The sequence below is a fragment of the Archocentrus centrarchus genome, chromosome 16 (genome assembly GCF_007364275.1).
Source record: "Archocentrus centrarchus isolate MPI-CPG fArcCen1 chromosome 16, fArcCen1, whole genome shotgun sequence".
Lineage (NCBI taxonomy): Eukaryota > Metazoa > Chordata > Actinopteri > Cichliformes > Cichlidae > Archocentrus > Archocentrus centrarchus.
Genome location: NC_044361.1, coordinates 6,211,575 through 6,229,108, shown reverse-complemented (window position 1 = coordinate 6,229,108; position 17,534 = coordinate 6,211,575). Strand labels below are relative to the sequence as shown.

Genomic DNA, 17,534 nt, shown 5'->3' with positions numbered 1-17,534 from the left:
GATGTTTAGACACTACTGAGGTTGTGCTGCAACTACGAGAAAAAAGGAGGTGAGTTCTCATAATTATAACCCAGTTTAAGATGCACAATTTTTAATGAGTATAGTGTTTCAGATTTTTTTCTTTTAAAAAAACAAGGTATATGTAGTAGAGAAGAGATGAAAAACGATGACCCAATGATAATTTGCTGTAATCAGGTTCAAGTGTAGTTTTCTTTGTGTGACAATAATTCACTTTAAAGACTTTTTTTATTGACATGCACAGTAAAGTATTTGGACAGTCAGTCTGTAGATGACCACAGTGGAATTTAAATCAATCAATCTGACTGAAGTGCAGGATTTAAGCTTTAATTCAAGGTATTTAACAAAAGTTTATCATCTTTGATACACGGTAGTCCATTTTTTTTGAGGCTCAGAAGTAATTGGACAATTGATTAACAGCTTCACGGCCAGGTGAGGTCTCTCACAGTCTTCGCACCAAACACATCCTTAGAGGATGTGATGATGGCAACACAAGGACAAGACATAAAGGTTAATCAGATGTTGGTGTCTGTAATTACACTAACGGGGGGAGAAAACCCAAAAGGTCAGAGTTAAAGTGCAAACAGGAAGAGAGCAATGGGAACACCGAAAATAAATTAGTGAGAGCTGACTGGGCTGCTCGAAGCTCGTGTCACACGTGTCTCTGATAATAGACCAAGATGTCAACATGGAGATTAAGTCTCTTAATTTCTGCACAGCACTTTCACAAGTTTAACGCCACATAAGAATACAGAAGTCTATAAGCACATTTATTTACAGATGAGGATAGAACACCCCCCCCCCCCCCCCCCCCCCCCCCCGCCCATATGACATTTTTAAAGTATTTCCCAAGTGCAAACAGAACAAAGTTGTTGTTTTTTTTTTTTTTTTTTAACCCATATTTTCCAAACATCCTTGTTTTATTTTGGATGCTTTCATTATTTTATTTGCACATTATTATTTCACAAAAACTACCTGGGTCAAAATGAGTAGTTATGGTAGTCAATTGTGAATAATTTTTGCTGAAAAACATCCTACAGTCATTTGTAGTTTGTAACAAGCCTCACTCCTGAGCAGTCCCAGCCCATTCTTCTTCTTTGGCTAATCTCGTAAACTCCTCCAGATTTTATGGTCTCCTGGCATGGGCCTTGGTCTTCAGTTCACCCCACAGACTTTCAGTGGGATTCAAGACAGGGCTTTGTGCAGGCTAGTCAGTAATGTTCAGTTTGGTCTTCTGGAGATTGTTGTTCACCAGGAGGTGTGGGGATGTTCTTCTTTGGGTTGCATGCCTCTCCCTCCTTTCTCCAAACATGAGCAGCATCTCTGTGGCCAAAGAGCTCAAGTTTCAATCAATCAATCAATTTATTTGTATAGCACATTAAAACAACAGCCGTTGACCAAAGTGCTTCACAGGGCATAAAACAAATAAAACAACAAATAAAATAATATAAAAACAAAAGAACATAAAACAAAAATAAAAACACAGTAAAAACCATAAAGAATGCAATAAACAATGAAGGACTGTAATAGCAGTGCCAATAGTAATGCCAAGAAGGTCTATCTACCAGTCTGAAATGCACAAGCAAATAAGTTTTAAGATGTTTTTTAAAAGCGGTAGGGGAATGAACTTCTCTTATGTAGAGAGGGAAGTCATTCCAGAGTTTAGGGGCAACCACGGCAAAGGCTCTATCCCCTCTACTCTTCAAATTAGCTTTGTATCTGGTCAATAGCTTTTGATCGGAGGACCTCAGTTCTCTTAAGTTTCATCTCATCTGACCAAAGGACATGCTTCCAGTATGCATAACCTTTCTCCAGGTTGTCCTTAGCATACTTCAGTCCGGTTTGAAGGAATCTCTTCTGCAGAAGTGGAATTTTTCTTGGTCTTCAACCTTGCAGTTCATTCCTGTGCAGAGTTCTATTGATCGTCTTCTTTGACTTGACCAACCATTCACTCGTCTTGGCAGCTGTTCTGGAGTCTTCAGACACATCTCTCTCAAATCACACAGTCACACAGTATAGAACATGCCTGGCAGAGATAGAAAGCAAAAGATTTCAGACTTCAGTTCTCGACACCTGGAAATGCTGCGATAACTTTGTGTAATCATCTCCTGCTTTGTGAGCATCAGCAATTCTTTTTTTCTAAACAGATTTCTGTTTTTGCCATGATGCTTTCTCAAATGACAGCTGAAGTTTTTATACTGTGTGTAAATTGGAAGATGACCCTCAGTTTTAACTTGATTTTACAAATTCTGAGCATTACAAAGTTAACGTGTATTGCACAGCAGTGGTTTGTGTTATAGCAGCTTAAACACTTGTAATGCTTCACTTTGCTGCAGTGATTAATTGTACACATCATAGTACATAGGTACAAGTGGCTCCAGCTTGCAACAAAAGAAGGAGCCCACACAAAGACAGTAAGCTTTAACTGTTTTATTGACAAAAGATGGAAACAAAAGAGCCTTCCCTGCTGCTGTTCTCCGGGAGACGGATACAGGGAAGTCAGGCTAAGAAACAATAACCTCTGATAAATCCTGCTCCTCTTTACAGACATCCTTCACTACCTGTTTAGAAGACCCCGCTGGCAATGGCACACTTTATCCAGCCAGATTCCCCAGCATAATGGACCCTCCCCTGCACCAAATCAGAGGTCAACACAGCATGGAAACACCAGCACTCAGCTAACAGACCCTAAGGCAAGTCGCAGTTACTTCCAAAGCAGCTGGTGTGGAGCTCTCTCCCAAGCTTGCCTGCAGTTTAATGCTAACAAACTAAGGAAAGTCCCCATTTTATTACATGTGACTCCAGCTTGCAACAAAAGAGGGAGTCCACACAAGTATGGTAAGCATTAACTGTTTTATTTTTGGAGATATTGACTTTTCTGTTTTAATAACAGTGGTGTTGTGTATGCTTTGATGACTCAGCAAAAAGTCTGTCCGTCAGTCCAGGAACCTAGCTGCCATATGGAGGACAAAAGAGAGGGAGACTAGGCCAGCTCCTAATTTACTCTAGGCCACAATCAGCCCTAGATGACAGCCAGCTGCCTGGGCTTCCTAAGATCCACAAATTGAGGAGAATCATCACATACACTGACACTTTTTTTTAAAGACAACCAATTAGGCTCATTTCCAACTACATATTTCTATTCTTGGACTCTGGAGTGTCTTTTTATGATTTACAGTTCAAAATAACTTCTTTACCTTATATTAGACTTTGGTGCAGCCCCTCAGTTCACCCACTGACTGAAACAAGGTGTTTTAGCTACCTCTCCCTTTAAGCCATCTTTCTTCTGATTGGCTGCCCCTCATAAACAAACGATTTAAACACTTAGAGGGTGGATGAGATGAGATGAGCATATCAGGGTCTCTCGATTACATCATACTGATATGTGTTGGAAAAAAAAAATCTGAAGAGGAGTGTTTAGAGCTGTTAGCTTATGTAGAAGTATTCCCTGTGAACTGACAGCATTATCTGACTGGCTATGCTGAATTTGAGCCATAACATTAACAGTATATGTGTGACAGAAAAAAAAAAAATTAAAATAGGTCTATTTGACCTCAGTGAAATGACTCTGTAGTGTCTGTTAAAGGGCACATATGCTTTTAAATCCTTCCTTTTCATACGTAAATCATTCACTTGTGGTCTGTATAACTGCAATGCTTTGGTCTGAATTCCTCGTTATCGTAGCTGCACAGACCCCTCGTTTACACCTGTTCTGAGGCGCGTCTTAGAGCAGCTCGTTTTGGTGCGCTTTTTAAATATGAATGAGACATTTCATGCCCCGCCCCCCTCCTGGTCACAGAGCGTTTCACTCCACCCCGTTTGGCCATTTTTGTAGTTTGATAGCAGCAATACAATTACAGTATCTACCTACAGAGAAACAGGCACTTTGAAGAGGCTCTGATGCCAGGGGCGACGTAAGGAATCATGTGGGTTAATACACTCAACAACCGAACATTTTTCCTTGTCTACTTGCAACTTTGGCATAACTGAATTTGAACAACAAAATCGCTGTGAGAAAAAAATGGCGGATTCACAAAACTGGTTAGCCACAAGTCCATGACCTTGTTTAGCAGTTCCATAGCAAATACTGTGACATAATAGACAAGAAAATGTAATAGGGAATAGAGAAAACTGAACAGACTGAAAAATATGATCCAAAAAGAATATAAAGATATCTACGCAGCACTGGGAGAAAATACATTTTAATTTTCTGCACTTCTAGACATTCAAAGTGCACAAAAAATGTATTTAAGGGCTAAAAAAGTGGATTTTGCAGGATATGTCCCCTTTAATAGCAATACTGCCTACCTCCAGTGATCACTTAAATACGATTAAAGCAACACACACCTGTATGTACTGATTTCACTGACTGTCTAAATTCTTATGAATTAGATTTTTTTATTTGTAAGACTTTTTCCAAGTTCAGATGAAGCGCACCTTTTCAGGTCAAAGGAGAGTATGATGGATTTTTCTGTACGTGTAATTGAGAGACTTGGGTTGGGTTTCAAATTTAATTATATTTTTAGTTTATGTGGAAAATAAACAATTTTAAAACAGTCAAATCTAAACTCAAGACACGTCACGTACACAATCTGAAAAATTACAACAGTTATAAACAAATACAGGAGCACATATCAGACTAGCTATTTATATAGCTTTAGCATTTTCACACTTTTTACTGTTGCGCTCAGCAGAACTTCTCTGCATAGATACAGCATGTGCCATTTAACAGTAATAAGTTCTTATAATTACTTATTTAATAGAGCAGGTTTCAGATGATATCCAAGTCAAAGGTTGTACGCACGCAGTTAGTGTACACTTGCCTTTGTGACATGCATTTTCAGCTTTTAGTGGGAAAAAAAAAGAATCATAACAATTTTTACCTTTCACCACCCGTAACAAAAACATTGCCAACATAACAGTGCTCTTTATGTCTCAGACATGAGTTCAAAAGGTGCTGTGTCCTTCATGAAAGGAGATGGGAGTCACATTGCTGCCACGATGTATATTTACAAAGCTTATATACACTAACTATGACATTCAAAGTCTCTCTTTGACCACAGAGTTTGGAAATGAAGTGCAGTAGTGGCAGCTAGCATACAAATGGCTCACCCAGTTTGGTTCATAGTGAGAGTCAAACTCAGTTAAACACATTCTCTTTTTGTTCTTCAGACTCCTTTGACCAGGACCACAGTTTGCCCGGGCTCGGTCTTCTGGGAAAGGCTGTCTGTGTTTTTGGTGTTGTCGGCTCGTGGGCGTCGCAGGTTCAGAAAGCTGAAGCGGGTTTCCAGGCTGAAGCTCTTCTTGGTGCTGGATGTCAAGCTGCTGTTGTTGTTGGTGGTGGTGGTGGCCGGAGCATTGTCTAGGTTTCCCTCTGCACCTTCAGCCCGGTCACCTGAGGCACAGAAGGAGGTCAGTGAACGTGCAACCTGGGTTTTGTTGTTGGGGTGGTTTATAACAGCATCTTGGGCATGAATAATACAAGGGACCAAAAAAAAAAAAAAAAAAAAAAGACTCTGTAATCAAGGTTTTCTAGCAAGGTTAAGTCAAAAGATCCAGGTTAGAACAAAATTTGTGGAAAACTGACAATTATTTCAGCAACAATATTTAAGAACAAAATACTGCCACACTTTTTGTTTAAAAACAGTTGATGCCAGAGGTCAGGGGAGAATGGTCAGCCTGCTTCCAACTGATAGGAAGGCAACAGCAACTCAAACAGCCACTAGTTGTGGTACACTCCAGGTATGTAGAAGAGCATCTCTAAATACACAACAAGGCAGCAGAAGACCACACTGGGTGTCACTCCTGTTAGCTCACCAAAATTGGACAATAGAAGATTGGAAAAATGTTGCCTACTGAGTCTCAATTTCTGCTGTGACAGTCGGGTGGTAGGGTAGAATATGGTGTAAACACCACAAAAAGATGGATCCATCCTGCCTTGTATCAACAGTTCAGGCTCACGGTGGCAGTGTCATGATGTGGGGGATATTTTCTTAGCACGGTTTGTGCCCTTTAGTACCAACTAAGCATCGTTTAAACTACACAGCCCATCTGAATATTGCTGCTGACCATCCCTTTATGACCACAGTATAGCTTCTTTGGGATTTGAGATTCACATCATGGATGTGCAGCCAGCAAATCTGCAGCAACTTTGTAATGCTATCATGTCAATACAGACCAAAATCTCTGAAAGTTCTGAAAGTAAAACAGGGTCCAACCTGGTACCAGATAGGTGTGGCCTAAAGAAATGGCCAAAGAGGGTTTGTCTAAAGCTTTTGCTACCAGTACAGAACTGACATAGCCATCTTTGAGTTGTTTTTTTATATTTATGCTCATAGTACTTAAAAAATTAAGGGATTATGGGGATTAAAATGTTAATTTTCAAAAAAGGCAAAAATAGCAAAACTGATACAAGGTTCTAGTTTTGTTAAGGATGCTTGTTTTAATCAACAAATTTCTAAGCAAAGCTAAATTGTTATTAAAAGTAATGCAATTTAAAAATTCCCATTTAAAATGTTTTTTGTTTTTTTTTACCCAAAACTTGCCATTCCAACCTAAAGGTATGCCCCAAAGGAGAGATTTCAGAGAATGACTTTAAGACATACACCTGTACATATACACTTTGTTTAAAACATATTTTCAGTCCTTCAATGTGTGTTTAAAATATAGTATTTAAAAAAAAAAACTAAAGCATCATCTTCAGAAATTGTGTATAGTTGCTTTTTAAACTAAAAGTGCTGATTAAATGTGTCCACTTCTAGTAAATGCTGTTCTTTATAGCAAAGCTTGGTAAATCCAGTGAGATAAAACATTTGATCTGTGGGCTCAAATCAAACGTGAAACTACACAAGAAAAGATAAAAATAACACTGAGGGGAAAAAAAATAAATGAAAGTTGCACAGAAACATTAACACAGCTGTGAGAGCTTTATTAAGGCTGAAAGTGTTGTGAATGGCTTCCTCTCTGCAGGTGAGGCACTCGGTTTGCTGTCACTTTGACTAATAGTCATGTTTGGTTGAGCAGGTGTGAGCTAAGCAGGTAGCAGGAGGTTGTATGGGTTACCAAAAATAGATTCTTCTTTATCATCCATCTCACTTCCATGTAGCTTTCTCCGCCTTGTGCGTACACATGCTGCACACAAATTGAGTCACTCATGACCCGAACCTTTAACCGCTGTCTGAGTTTTTCTCATCTGAATCAAGAGCCCGTTGATGTAGTTGGATGTGTGTAATACTAATTTTCCATGACTTTTTAAATTTGTTTTTTCTATCTATAATAGAGTCTGATTATCAACACTGGGCAAAATTCTCCATTAACCAGCTTAATAATCTTACATTAACATATAATTCAAATGTGGTAATTGATAAATGGGAACTGGAAAAATATAAATGGGGAAACTGAAAGCTGGAGGGACCTTCTGATACCAGTAGGAGTTCATTTATGGGATATTAGTACCTCACAGATTTACATCTTCAGTTTCTGCAAGCTTCATCGAGTTAAACTGGATTTTCTTTCTCATCACCCACCTCTCTCTATGTCACATTCAGGTGATGAAGCTCCGCTGCACTCGCTGCGAGGCCCAAGCACCGGCGAGATGAGGCCAAAGTCAGACAGCGACACGGTGCTGGGAAGGTCAAGACTGCAGGGCCTGGACAAAGGAGCCGGGGAGGACGTGGAGGAGGTGGAAGGAGTGGGTGATGGAGAGGCAGAGGAGGAGGACATGCAGGAGGAAGATGAGGAGGAGCTGGCGAAGGGGCAGGGCGACAGCTCTTCTTGGGGGCTGCTGGGAGACGAACCCAGGCTGCAGGTGGAACGAGTCTCAGAGTCTTCTTCAGACATGATGCTGCCTCCGGCACACGGGTCGTCATCAAAACACACTGACGCCACTGTAGCAGAGAGAAGGGGGTGATGAGAAGAGAAGCGTGAGAGGGAGGCAAAAGCACAGAGGTAGAGTTATAACAATGCAATAAAATAACAAAGGGGGGGGGTGATGATGGAGTGATGACAGGAAATATGAAAGGATAGAAGAGAGGAGGAGGAGATGAGAAAAGGGAAGCAAAAGTTATAAAATAGAGGGATGGAAAAGAGTAAAGAAAAAAAGGGATGGGAAGCAGGGTAGAAAGATGGAGGGAGTATGATGAAGACAGAAAAAGGTAGGGAGGAACAGGAAGGAAAAAGGGAATGATGGAGAGGCAAAGTATGACCAAAGAGATATAAATAGAACTGAGAGGACTGTCACATCACATTTACGCAAAGTGTTACATTTTCCTGACATAAATCAGAGAACATGAATGCATCAGTATCCTTTATTTTCAGCAACACAGTGCCTGCTTGGACTGAACTGCTGTTACTATAGTAACACCATTCACGTATTGTATAGGCCAGTCATTACAAAAGTCAAGGGTGTTGCAGCCTACTTAAAAAACAGAAAATCCCATGTGTTTCCTTGAAAATTTTATTTAGAATAAACAAAAACAAAAAAAAACAACACTGGCTGTTGGCTATAAATTTCTAATGCTCCCAGTGATTTGTAAAGTATTAAGGCCAATATGTGACCCACTTTGCCACTGGGACACAAACTTCAATACAAGAGCAGTAAATTTAGGTCAGAGTAATGAGTAATATCACAAATTATCCGCCTCCTATTACCAGTTTGAATTCACTTTTTATACAAATTATTAAATTTATATACATGTGTAACTGTGCATGTCAGTAATTTCAAACTGAATTTCTGTTATTACTGTGGCCCACCTGCAGTACCCCCATGGCCCACCAGGGGGCTCTGGCCCACACTTTGGGAATTACTGTATAGCCAAAACTGATGGGTAGACTTACAATCATAATTCATATTCTGTCCATCGGTTTTTCATGAATCTCGGTCGCTGCTTTCTAATATCTGGTTTTGCTCCATCAACAGTCTCAAACCCCAAAACTGCTTCATGTCATTTATTACTGCAGCAGAATACAGTTTGAGTTTGGGCTAGCACTTCCTAAAATTATGTAACATATAAAATGGGGGAGTGATGAGTATATATCCTCAAAGTCCTACCATTCATTAATGGTTCAATCTTAACTATGATCAATCTATCACTATTAATGGGCTACATACTTCAGGTCTTTAAGGTGGAAGTAATTAAACCATTGCTTAAAAAACATCACTTGACCCAGCTGTCTTAACTAATTATAGGCCAATCTCCAACCTTCCTTTTCTCTCAAAGATTCTTGAAAGAGTAGTTGTAAAACAGCTAACTGATCATCTGCAGAGGAACGGTTTATTTGAAGTGTTTCATTCAGGATTCAGAATTCATCACAGTACAGAAACAGCATTAGTGAAGACATAAGTGCAGAATCTGATACTGTTGACCATAATATTTTATTACAGAGATTAGAGCATACTGTAGGTATTTGAATCATATCTAATAGATAATAATTTGTTCATGTAAATAGGGCGTCTTCTTCACACACTAAGGTTAATTATGGAGTTCCACAAGGTTCCGTGCTAGGACCAATTCTATTTACATTGGACACGCTTCCCTTAGGCAGCATTATTAGAAAGCATTGCATACATTTTCATCGTTATGCAGATGCTACCCAGGTGGATTTTAGGTGGTTCTAAAATCTCCCTGAAAAGCCTTCAGTTGATTCAGAATGCTGCAGCGAGAGTACTGACGGACTAGAAAGAGCATATTTCTCCATATTGTCTTCCTTTCATTGGCTCTCTGTTAAATCCAGAATTGAAATTTAAAATCCTTCTCCTCACATACAAGGTCTTGAATAATCAGGCCCCATCTTATCTTAAAGACCTTTCCATTTTGATAAAGCTTATAGTTAGAGCTGGATCAGGTGACCCTGAACCCTACCTTAGCTACACTGCAATAGACCTCAGCTGCTGGGGGTTTCCCGTGATGCACTGAGTGTTTCTTCTTTACTCACCTCTTTTCACTCTCTCTCTGTTTATACACCACTCTACATCTAATCATTAGTTATTATTAATCTCTGGCTCTCTTCCACGGTGTGTCTTCACCCTCTCCTCACCCCCAACCATTCGCAGCAGATGACTGCCCCTCCCTGAGCCTGGTTCCGCCAGAGGTGTTTTTCTTCCCACTGTCACCAAGTGCTTGCTCACAGGGGGGGGTCATTTGATTGCTGGGTTTTTTACTGAATTATTTTATGACCCTTACATTATAATATAAAGCACATGAGGCAACTGATGTTGTGATTTGGCGCTACATAAATAAAACTCAGCTGAATCGAATCAAATTGAATATCGCCTCCAGAGCATACTAGGGTGGTGGGGGAAGGGTTGAAATATCAGGCTGTGGCACTGACATATCACACAGAGAGATGGGTGAGATTTCACAGCTTAAATAAACCTCCATGCTGAGAGGCTGTGTTTAGTATATGACTCAGTGAAACTTGCCTGCCTGACGTAGCTCTTAGGTTTTTCTTAATTCAGTTTAGAATTGCCAAAGACAGAAACTCAGCAGACAATGACCTGCAAGAATTAATTAGCTGCTGATTGACTATTTTTGGAGCACAAAAATGCACTCTACCTTTTGGAGTAACTACTAAAAACCTATGAGGCCTGTAGACCATCCTGCAGATGCCTAAAACTGAAAGTAATGAGAGGGAGGCTGTTTGTGGCTTTTTTTTTTTTTTTTTGGCATTATAGAAAATTTTTGCCAAATTGGTAAAAAAAAAATTTTCTTAAATTCTAAGACACTGAACTCTAAGTCAGTGTGCTTCACTTCTTTGCAGTAGGGCTGTTTGAGGGTTAGAATTACTTTTTACCGGTCTGCATATGAAGTGATTCATTTGTTGCTCATTCCTTTACAGCTAACAGCTGGTCTCTAGTGGCCATTGCCCTGGAAATGAGAGTGTTACCTACCCAGGATCCAGTTGCATAGGTAACCCTCTGATGTATTTGCCAACCCCTCATACACTATATTGCCAAAAGTATTCACTCACTCATCCAAATCATTAAATTAATGTGTTCCAATCAATTCCATGGCCACAGGTGTATAAAATCAATAACTTAGGCATGCAGACTGCTTCTACAAACATTTGTAAAAGAATAGGTCACTCTCAGGAGCTCAAGGAATTCCAGCGTGGTACCATGATAGGATGCTACCTGTGCAACAAATCCAGTTGTGAAATTATAAAAATTCCACAATCAGCTGTTAGTGGGATATCAAAGTGGAAGCAATTGAGAATGACAGCAACTCAGCCACGAAAAATGACAGAGCAGGGTCAGTGGATACTGGTGTGCAGAAGTCGCAGAGGTCTGCAGAGTCAGTCACTACCGACTTCCAAACTTTATGTGACCTTCAGATTAGCTCAAAAACAGCGTGTAGTCAGCTTCATGGAATGAGTTTCCATGGCCAAGCAGCTGCATCCAAACCTCACCAAGCATAGTGCAAAGCGTTGGATGCAGTGGTGTAAAGAACGCCATTACTAGACTCTAGAGAAGTCGAGACGTGTTCTCTGGAGTTATGAATCACGCTTCTTCGTCTGGTAATCTGATGGACGAGTCTGGGATTGGCGTATTTGTCTGACTGTGGAGGGGAGACCACAGTGTGGGGCTGTTTTTCAGGAGTTGTGTGTATCAGTGCACAAATCAAGGTCCATAAAGATATGAATGAGCGAGTTTGCTGTGAAAGAACTTGACTGGTCTGCACAGAGTCTTCACCTCAACTGATAGAACACCTTTGGATGATTTAGAGTGGAGACTACAGAAAGTTTTACCTACTCTTCAAAAATAATTTTCTCCTCTGTGATGTTTTCAAAGTTTCCTAAGAGTCTTTGTTAAACACTAAATCCTGCCAAATGGCAGCAGGGCTGCAACAAAATCTCATTACAGCAAACCCTGACATTTAGAGAGCCATGAAGTGAGCAGCTGTTGCTGCACAGATCGACAGAGCAAAAACAATGAAACGTTTAACCTTTACTAATTAGCCTTTTGAATCAGCTGAATTGTCCAGGAAATCATTTGAGGCATGCTGAAGTGTGCAGAGACACAAATTTCAACATTTGCAGTGGAGTCCGTGCAACCAGCATCTTTGATTGATTGATGAGCTGAAGTGAAAGGAGAGGAAGACTGTTTTGTACTCACTGGACATTCCATCTGAATCCATCTTAAAGCTGGAGATGTCATCCCCAGAAATGCTGTTCCCCTCAGCACCAACACCACGTCCCCGCGGACCCATGGCAGAGTTACGCCGTCGCTCATGGATCTCATCAGAGATCATCTCCAGGTTCTTGAGGGCTGTCTTGTACTCGCCTTTTGCCTGAGACAGCTTGGCCTGCCTCTCATCCACATTCTTCTTCAGGTTCTGAAGGGAAAACAATGAGGTGATCTGGCATTAATCAATAAAAAGCACACAATTTGGTGAGTCTTTGTAGTCTGCTGTGCTGTTTCTGTGGTGAGGAAAGTCTGATGATTCAGATTAGTGATGCTCAGAGATTGAAGTTTTGTATTCAGCTCTGTTTTGCTCTCTGGAACTTGATGGTAACTCATCTTGACTTCAGACAATTCAAGCTGACTACAGCTGCTGTCCTCTCCAGAGGAGAAAGATACAAACTTTTCAGAACCACCTCATGAAAGTTTAATATATCTGAATGTAGTCACACACACACACACACACACACACCCCCCCCCCCCCCCATTCCATAGAAGACACAGCATCAGTAATGTTGATTTTATCTCATGCTAATTAGATACCATACAACTTTTCACTGGGCATGAGGCTCTTTGGCCCTAACAATGCTAACAGCTGCTGCAATTTCTAATCAAGCCTGAGAAAAACAGTTTCAATCTGATAAAGCCTCAAGCACAGCTTTAGCTAATGGTATGTGCAGGTAATGGAATAAAAAACAAACAAACAGCAACTGCAGTTTGTGGTCAAGCTGTTTAACCCTTTATGAAGGTCTGGCAGTATCCAGAAAAACAATAAAACAGAACAGCATCCTCATAACCTTTAGAGAAGGAAAGTGGTTTAAAGTAAAAGCCCAACAGTGGTCACATACCTCCAGCTGCAGATAGTACTTCGCCTTCATCTCAAAGTAGGGTCTGTGGAGAGGGAGGAGGAGAGGTCAGGACAGACAGATTAGATCATGGGAAAAAAAACAAAAAAAACAGGCTAACCCAGAAAAGACCGGTACCCACATCGTCACCATGGCAACCTGGCAAAGGAAAGGGAGATAAAGGGGGCTGTGATGTTGGAAGAGCGAACGATGCAAAATGGATTAACACCCTGCTGAGGCAACACACGGCAAGGCTGCAGCTGATAATTCGGTTAGAAGAGTCCAGAAAAACAAAACAGAGCTTTAAGAGCTGGAACTTCACTGATCCAGGAACAACTTCTGGTTTGTGATCGACTCGGTTATACTTTTTAATTTACGAGACACACACTGTAGATAAAAGCCAACTGTTTTCAGTGCTGTTTAGGAAACATCAACAACAGAGCAAATATCAAGCTTTATTTGATAAGTGTATGCTCATTTTGCATCGTATTTGTATTAATATAAATATCAACATGTACTACAGAAAAAAATAACACAATATATCCCACCTGGGGACTAAATGAACAATTCTTTCTTTGTGAAATTAATGAGTTAATTTGGGTATTGGTATTTAATTTATTTAATTTAAAAAAAAAAAAAAGAGAGAAAACTTTGTAGATTACTGTCTTTAATTCTGGGAATCAGGCACTGAAAAAGTTATCTTTTTATAAACTGTGGAATGTCTGCATCAAATACAGACTGTGGGTTTCATAGCCAGTGTGCCCAAAAGGAACAATTACAGCAAGCAAACCGTGTTCCAATGTTCACGTGGGAACCGGATAACTGATTTGGGAAAAACTTGACTGAATGTGAATCTGCAGATTTTGTCTCATAAGCAAACTCTGGATCTGAGATTCAACTAGTAATTGCAGCTGTCAAGTAAAAGTACAGTAGATGGGGAGAGTTTACTGAAATTTCCAGTATTAACAAAATTCTTTTTGTTTCTTTGATGCTTTTTGAGTTATCACTGCCTATTTAGTCATAAGTATCTAATGTTAGAGGGGAAAATAGAAGATTTGAAACCATGTTTTCAAATACTGCTTTGAATGTGAAAAAAAACAAAAACAAAACAAACAACCAAAGTTTGAAACAAAATGTTTCATTACAAGAAAACGGTTGTGAAACTTTTAGAATTACCAGGAAGTCATCCAAGCCTAAAGACAAACACAGTTCATGTTAGGAAAAGTTAAGTGAAACTATCTGTTAATGATTTTTTTCTATTGATTCAACTATTTTGAATCAACGTTTCAATCACAGTGATGAGATAGAAAGTATGTGCAACAAAAGGTACATTCCCCTTAAAATAAGGTACACAAACTGACAAAATCTGCTCCCGTGTGACTCATGCCTTGAACACAATTTTAACCTTAAGGACCTTAAAAGAAGCATCACAGAGTCTTTCCAGCCTGTAGTTGTGAAGGCTAAATAATGTTTTCTTAAAGCCTCGGTGTTCATTAATCCACAATAAGACAAATTGTGTTTAACTGGTGGAAATTCTACTCTTCTACTCCTAGGGGACTGAGCAAAGAGCAAACCAAGAACACAATGAGTCTGACAGAGGTTAAAAAAGGTTAAAAAAAAAACAAAAAAAAAAACTCAAGGACAGCAAATTTATACAACTTTGCCAACTTGCAAGTAATGTCTATTAAAGCAACAAATTTTCAGTCTGAATGTGTAAATGAACACAGGTACAAGAGTACTGGTAACAGTCCTTAAGGGAAGACAATTGTACTTCAGTAGAATGCTTCAATATACATATTTTATATGCCTTTACTTTCCCTGCTCTAGAGCTATCTGTGGGAGACGACACATCAAATGCAAATTTTGTGTTTGCCTTATATACATTTGATAGACTTCATAAGTTGCAGAGTTTAATTAAACTAAGAGAGAGAGAAGGAGTTGGAGGTCACACTGACTAGAACAGCCACTGAGTGATAAGACAAAGATACGGGACTTGAGGGAGGTTGTTATGTAACTTCGAACTAAAGTTTTACTTAAAGGTTAAAGTTCAGAAATTTACATCTAAGCTCCAAATGTACTTTTTCCTATGCAGGCAAATGAACTCCAAAGGTGCTGGCAGCATGTTAATAAAAGCGGCGGCTCTCGCCTCTGTGCAGAGTGGTTTAAAGGAGTTCAGTTTTCAAGGTTCACATTTACTAGAGCTGTAAATATTATTTGATTACATTAATTTAAGTAATGTTTTTATAAAGGTAAAAAAAAAAAAAAAAATCATGTTTAAGGTTCTCATTTGCAAAAATCTTTTTTTTCTTAAATATTTTTATGTCTTGTACTGCTGATTTGATAAAGCAGGCCAACAATCAGTACTAACTAGCATATTAAGGACATATTACTTCTATCAATGTAGTTTTCAATAATAAATATTTTGAATATTATATTCAGTGATTTGTAAAATGCCTGGAGCTTAACTCTTATATTCTAGAACTGAAGCTACTGTGTGTCTGTCATCAGTCCAATATTTTAAATTTTGTTACACTTTTACAATAAATTAATCTCACAAATAAAGGGGAATGCTGTGTTGTGCATTTATTCATCATATAACAAAAACCTTCAAATGTCATCTTCAGCATTTCAGGTTGGCAGCTGCATCTCTTATCATGTGATACCATAGAAGGGGAACAACTCATGACTGTACTACATTTAGCCAGACTTCCCCTTTAACACCTGACTTTTGTGTAGATATTAAAACAGACACGTTTAATGCGGTTGTAATTGAAAGTTTCCCAACATCAGACAGCAGCTGCTTTCACCTGAACCTGGCCGTGCTGCTTTCACGGAAAACTGAAGCAAAACAAAGCAGGTTTGAACAGCTGCATCTGGAGGAGCAGATCACTTGTCATACATGGCACAAGTAAAGCCTGAAACTGGCTGCAGAAAAACTGTCCAATATATTGAACGCTTTTATTAGGTTTATTATAGGCTTTTATTCTTTCCTAACAGCTGAACATTTGGCCTGAAATCGCCCACAAGCACAACGTACACACTGACGGTCTGCTTTAGTGGTTCTGCAGCTCAGCACCCCACTGAGTCCACATGCCAGTCCACCAAAAGATAAAACGGTCAAAAATAAATCAGATACAAACTTGGCCCGTCTAAAAAAAAATAAAATAAAAAAAATAGAGCTGTGTGCAGTCTGTTTAATTTAATAAGGGTAATTTTCTGTCTAAATACACAAAAATTTCCATTTAATCTTGATTTAAATCATGCTCAAGATTCAGATTTTAGATTCATGCATGATGAGTAAATACCCCCCCCACACACACACACACAAAAAAAAAGCAATCTATATTAACGTAGAGAATGAATAATTTTTCTATCCAATTATTAAACTTGAAGTTGATTTGTTGAATTGAGTTGGAAATTTTGAGGCAGACTTGTATTTTTGTGCCAAAGAAACAGACAATTTCAGAAGAAAAATGGAACAATATATTATTAATGTCATTTTTATAAAATCGAAACCTGAAAACCTTTCAGAACAGTGGTCCTAAAACTCCCATAGTTGATAAGTGAATTTTGGGTGCAGTTAAATTGTGCTGAGCTGCAACAGAAGACTGAGGCTCTTACTTGGACTTGTTGATGGTGCGTTTGAGTTTTTTCTCCAGCTGCTTCATACGGCCAGTCGCTGCCGTATATTTTGCTGCCGTCTCCTTATGCACCAACTCGCTTTTCGTCTTGGTGTGCTCCGCCTCCATAACCTGTAGCAGCCAATCAGAACTCACCATCATCATTCACTTAAACTAAACATGTGAGAAGCACTGCATGAACCTTAATACTCAGTTTTTGAGGTCAACTCTCCCACTTTTCCCCATCCTCACCCGCTGAGTGGCATGGTTCAGCATCTCCTGCCAGGCGGAGTCAAACTGCCGGTTGTCCTCCTCCAGGAGCCTCTGCTCGGCCAGGGAGATGGTTTCTTTTGCTGCCCGCAGAACCTCAGTGGCTCTCTGAAAGTCCTGCGTGGCCTTCTGGGCCTCCAGTTGGGCCTGGGGGAAAGAGAAATGCAAAGAATAAAGTTCTGAAATTTGTTTTTTGCTTTCAACAGATTTTAATCTATTACTGTTCCCAGGAATTTGTGGATATTTACAGTTATGTTTTTCTGAGCAACTCTTATTGCCTGTGTGCTGTGAATACTTTCTTGGTGCCATAATAAACTTGTGCTTATTGCTTCCTGAGGGAAACGATCAACATGCATTGTGTTTCAATTATGGCTACAGACCTTTTCAGCTGCAGTATTGTTAAAAGTGGCAGGCAGAAGAAGCCAGGTCAGTCAGTCAGGAGTCGAACAGGTCACTCACTTGGTGCTATCTTAAATTAATTTACACACTAAAGACATTTCCAATATTTACATCTGCCAGCCATCATTTAATAAAGAAAGAAGCATTATTGAGTTTTGAAACGTAATCGTCATACTTCGGCTGTAACACAATAAGCACTTGTCT

General features: G+C 39.5%; 1 protein-coding gene across 1 annotated transcript in view; it reads right to left on the bottom strand.

Moving 5' to 3' along the window:
* Nucleotides 1–2,459: 2,459 nt before the first annotated feature.
* Nucleotides 2,460–17,534, bottom strand: part of sh3bp5b (SH3-domain binding protein 5b (BTK-associated)) — a 39,730-nt gene continuing 24,655 nt past the window's right edge. Inside the window, exons 4-9 of the mRNA XM_030750499.1 lie at nucleotides 16,914–17,078; nucleotides 16,663–16,793; nucleotides 13,045–13,087; nucleotides 12,131–12,350; nucleotides 7,545–7,904; nucleotides 2,460–5,413 (exon numbers count right to left, since the gene is read on the bottom strand). Coding sequence (XP_030606359.1) covers nucleotides 5,187–5,413; nucleotides 7,545–7,904; nucleotides 12,131–12,350; nucleotides 13,045–13,087; nucleotides 16,663–16,793; nucleotides 16,914–17,078 — 1,146 coding nt within the window. The 3' untranslated portion in view covers nucleotides 2,460–5,186. The remainder of the gene's footprint in view (nucleotides 5,414–7,544; nucleotides 7,905–12,130; nucleotides 12,351–13,044; nucleotides 13,088–16,662; nucleotides 16,794–16,913; nucleotides 17,079–17,534) is intronic.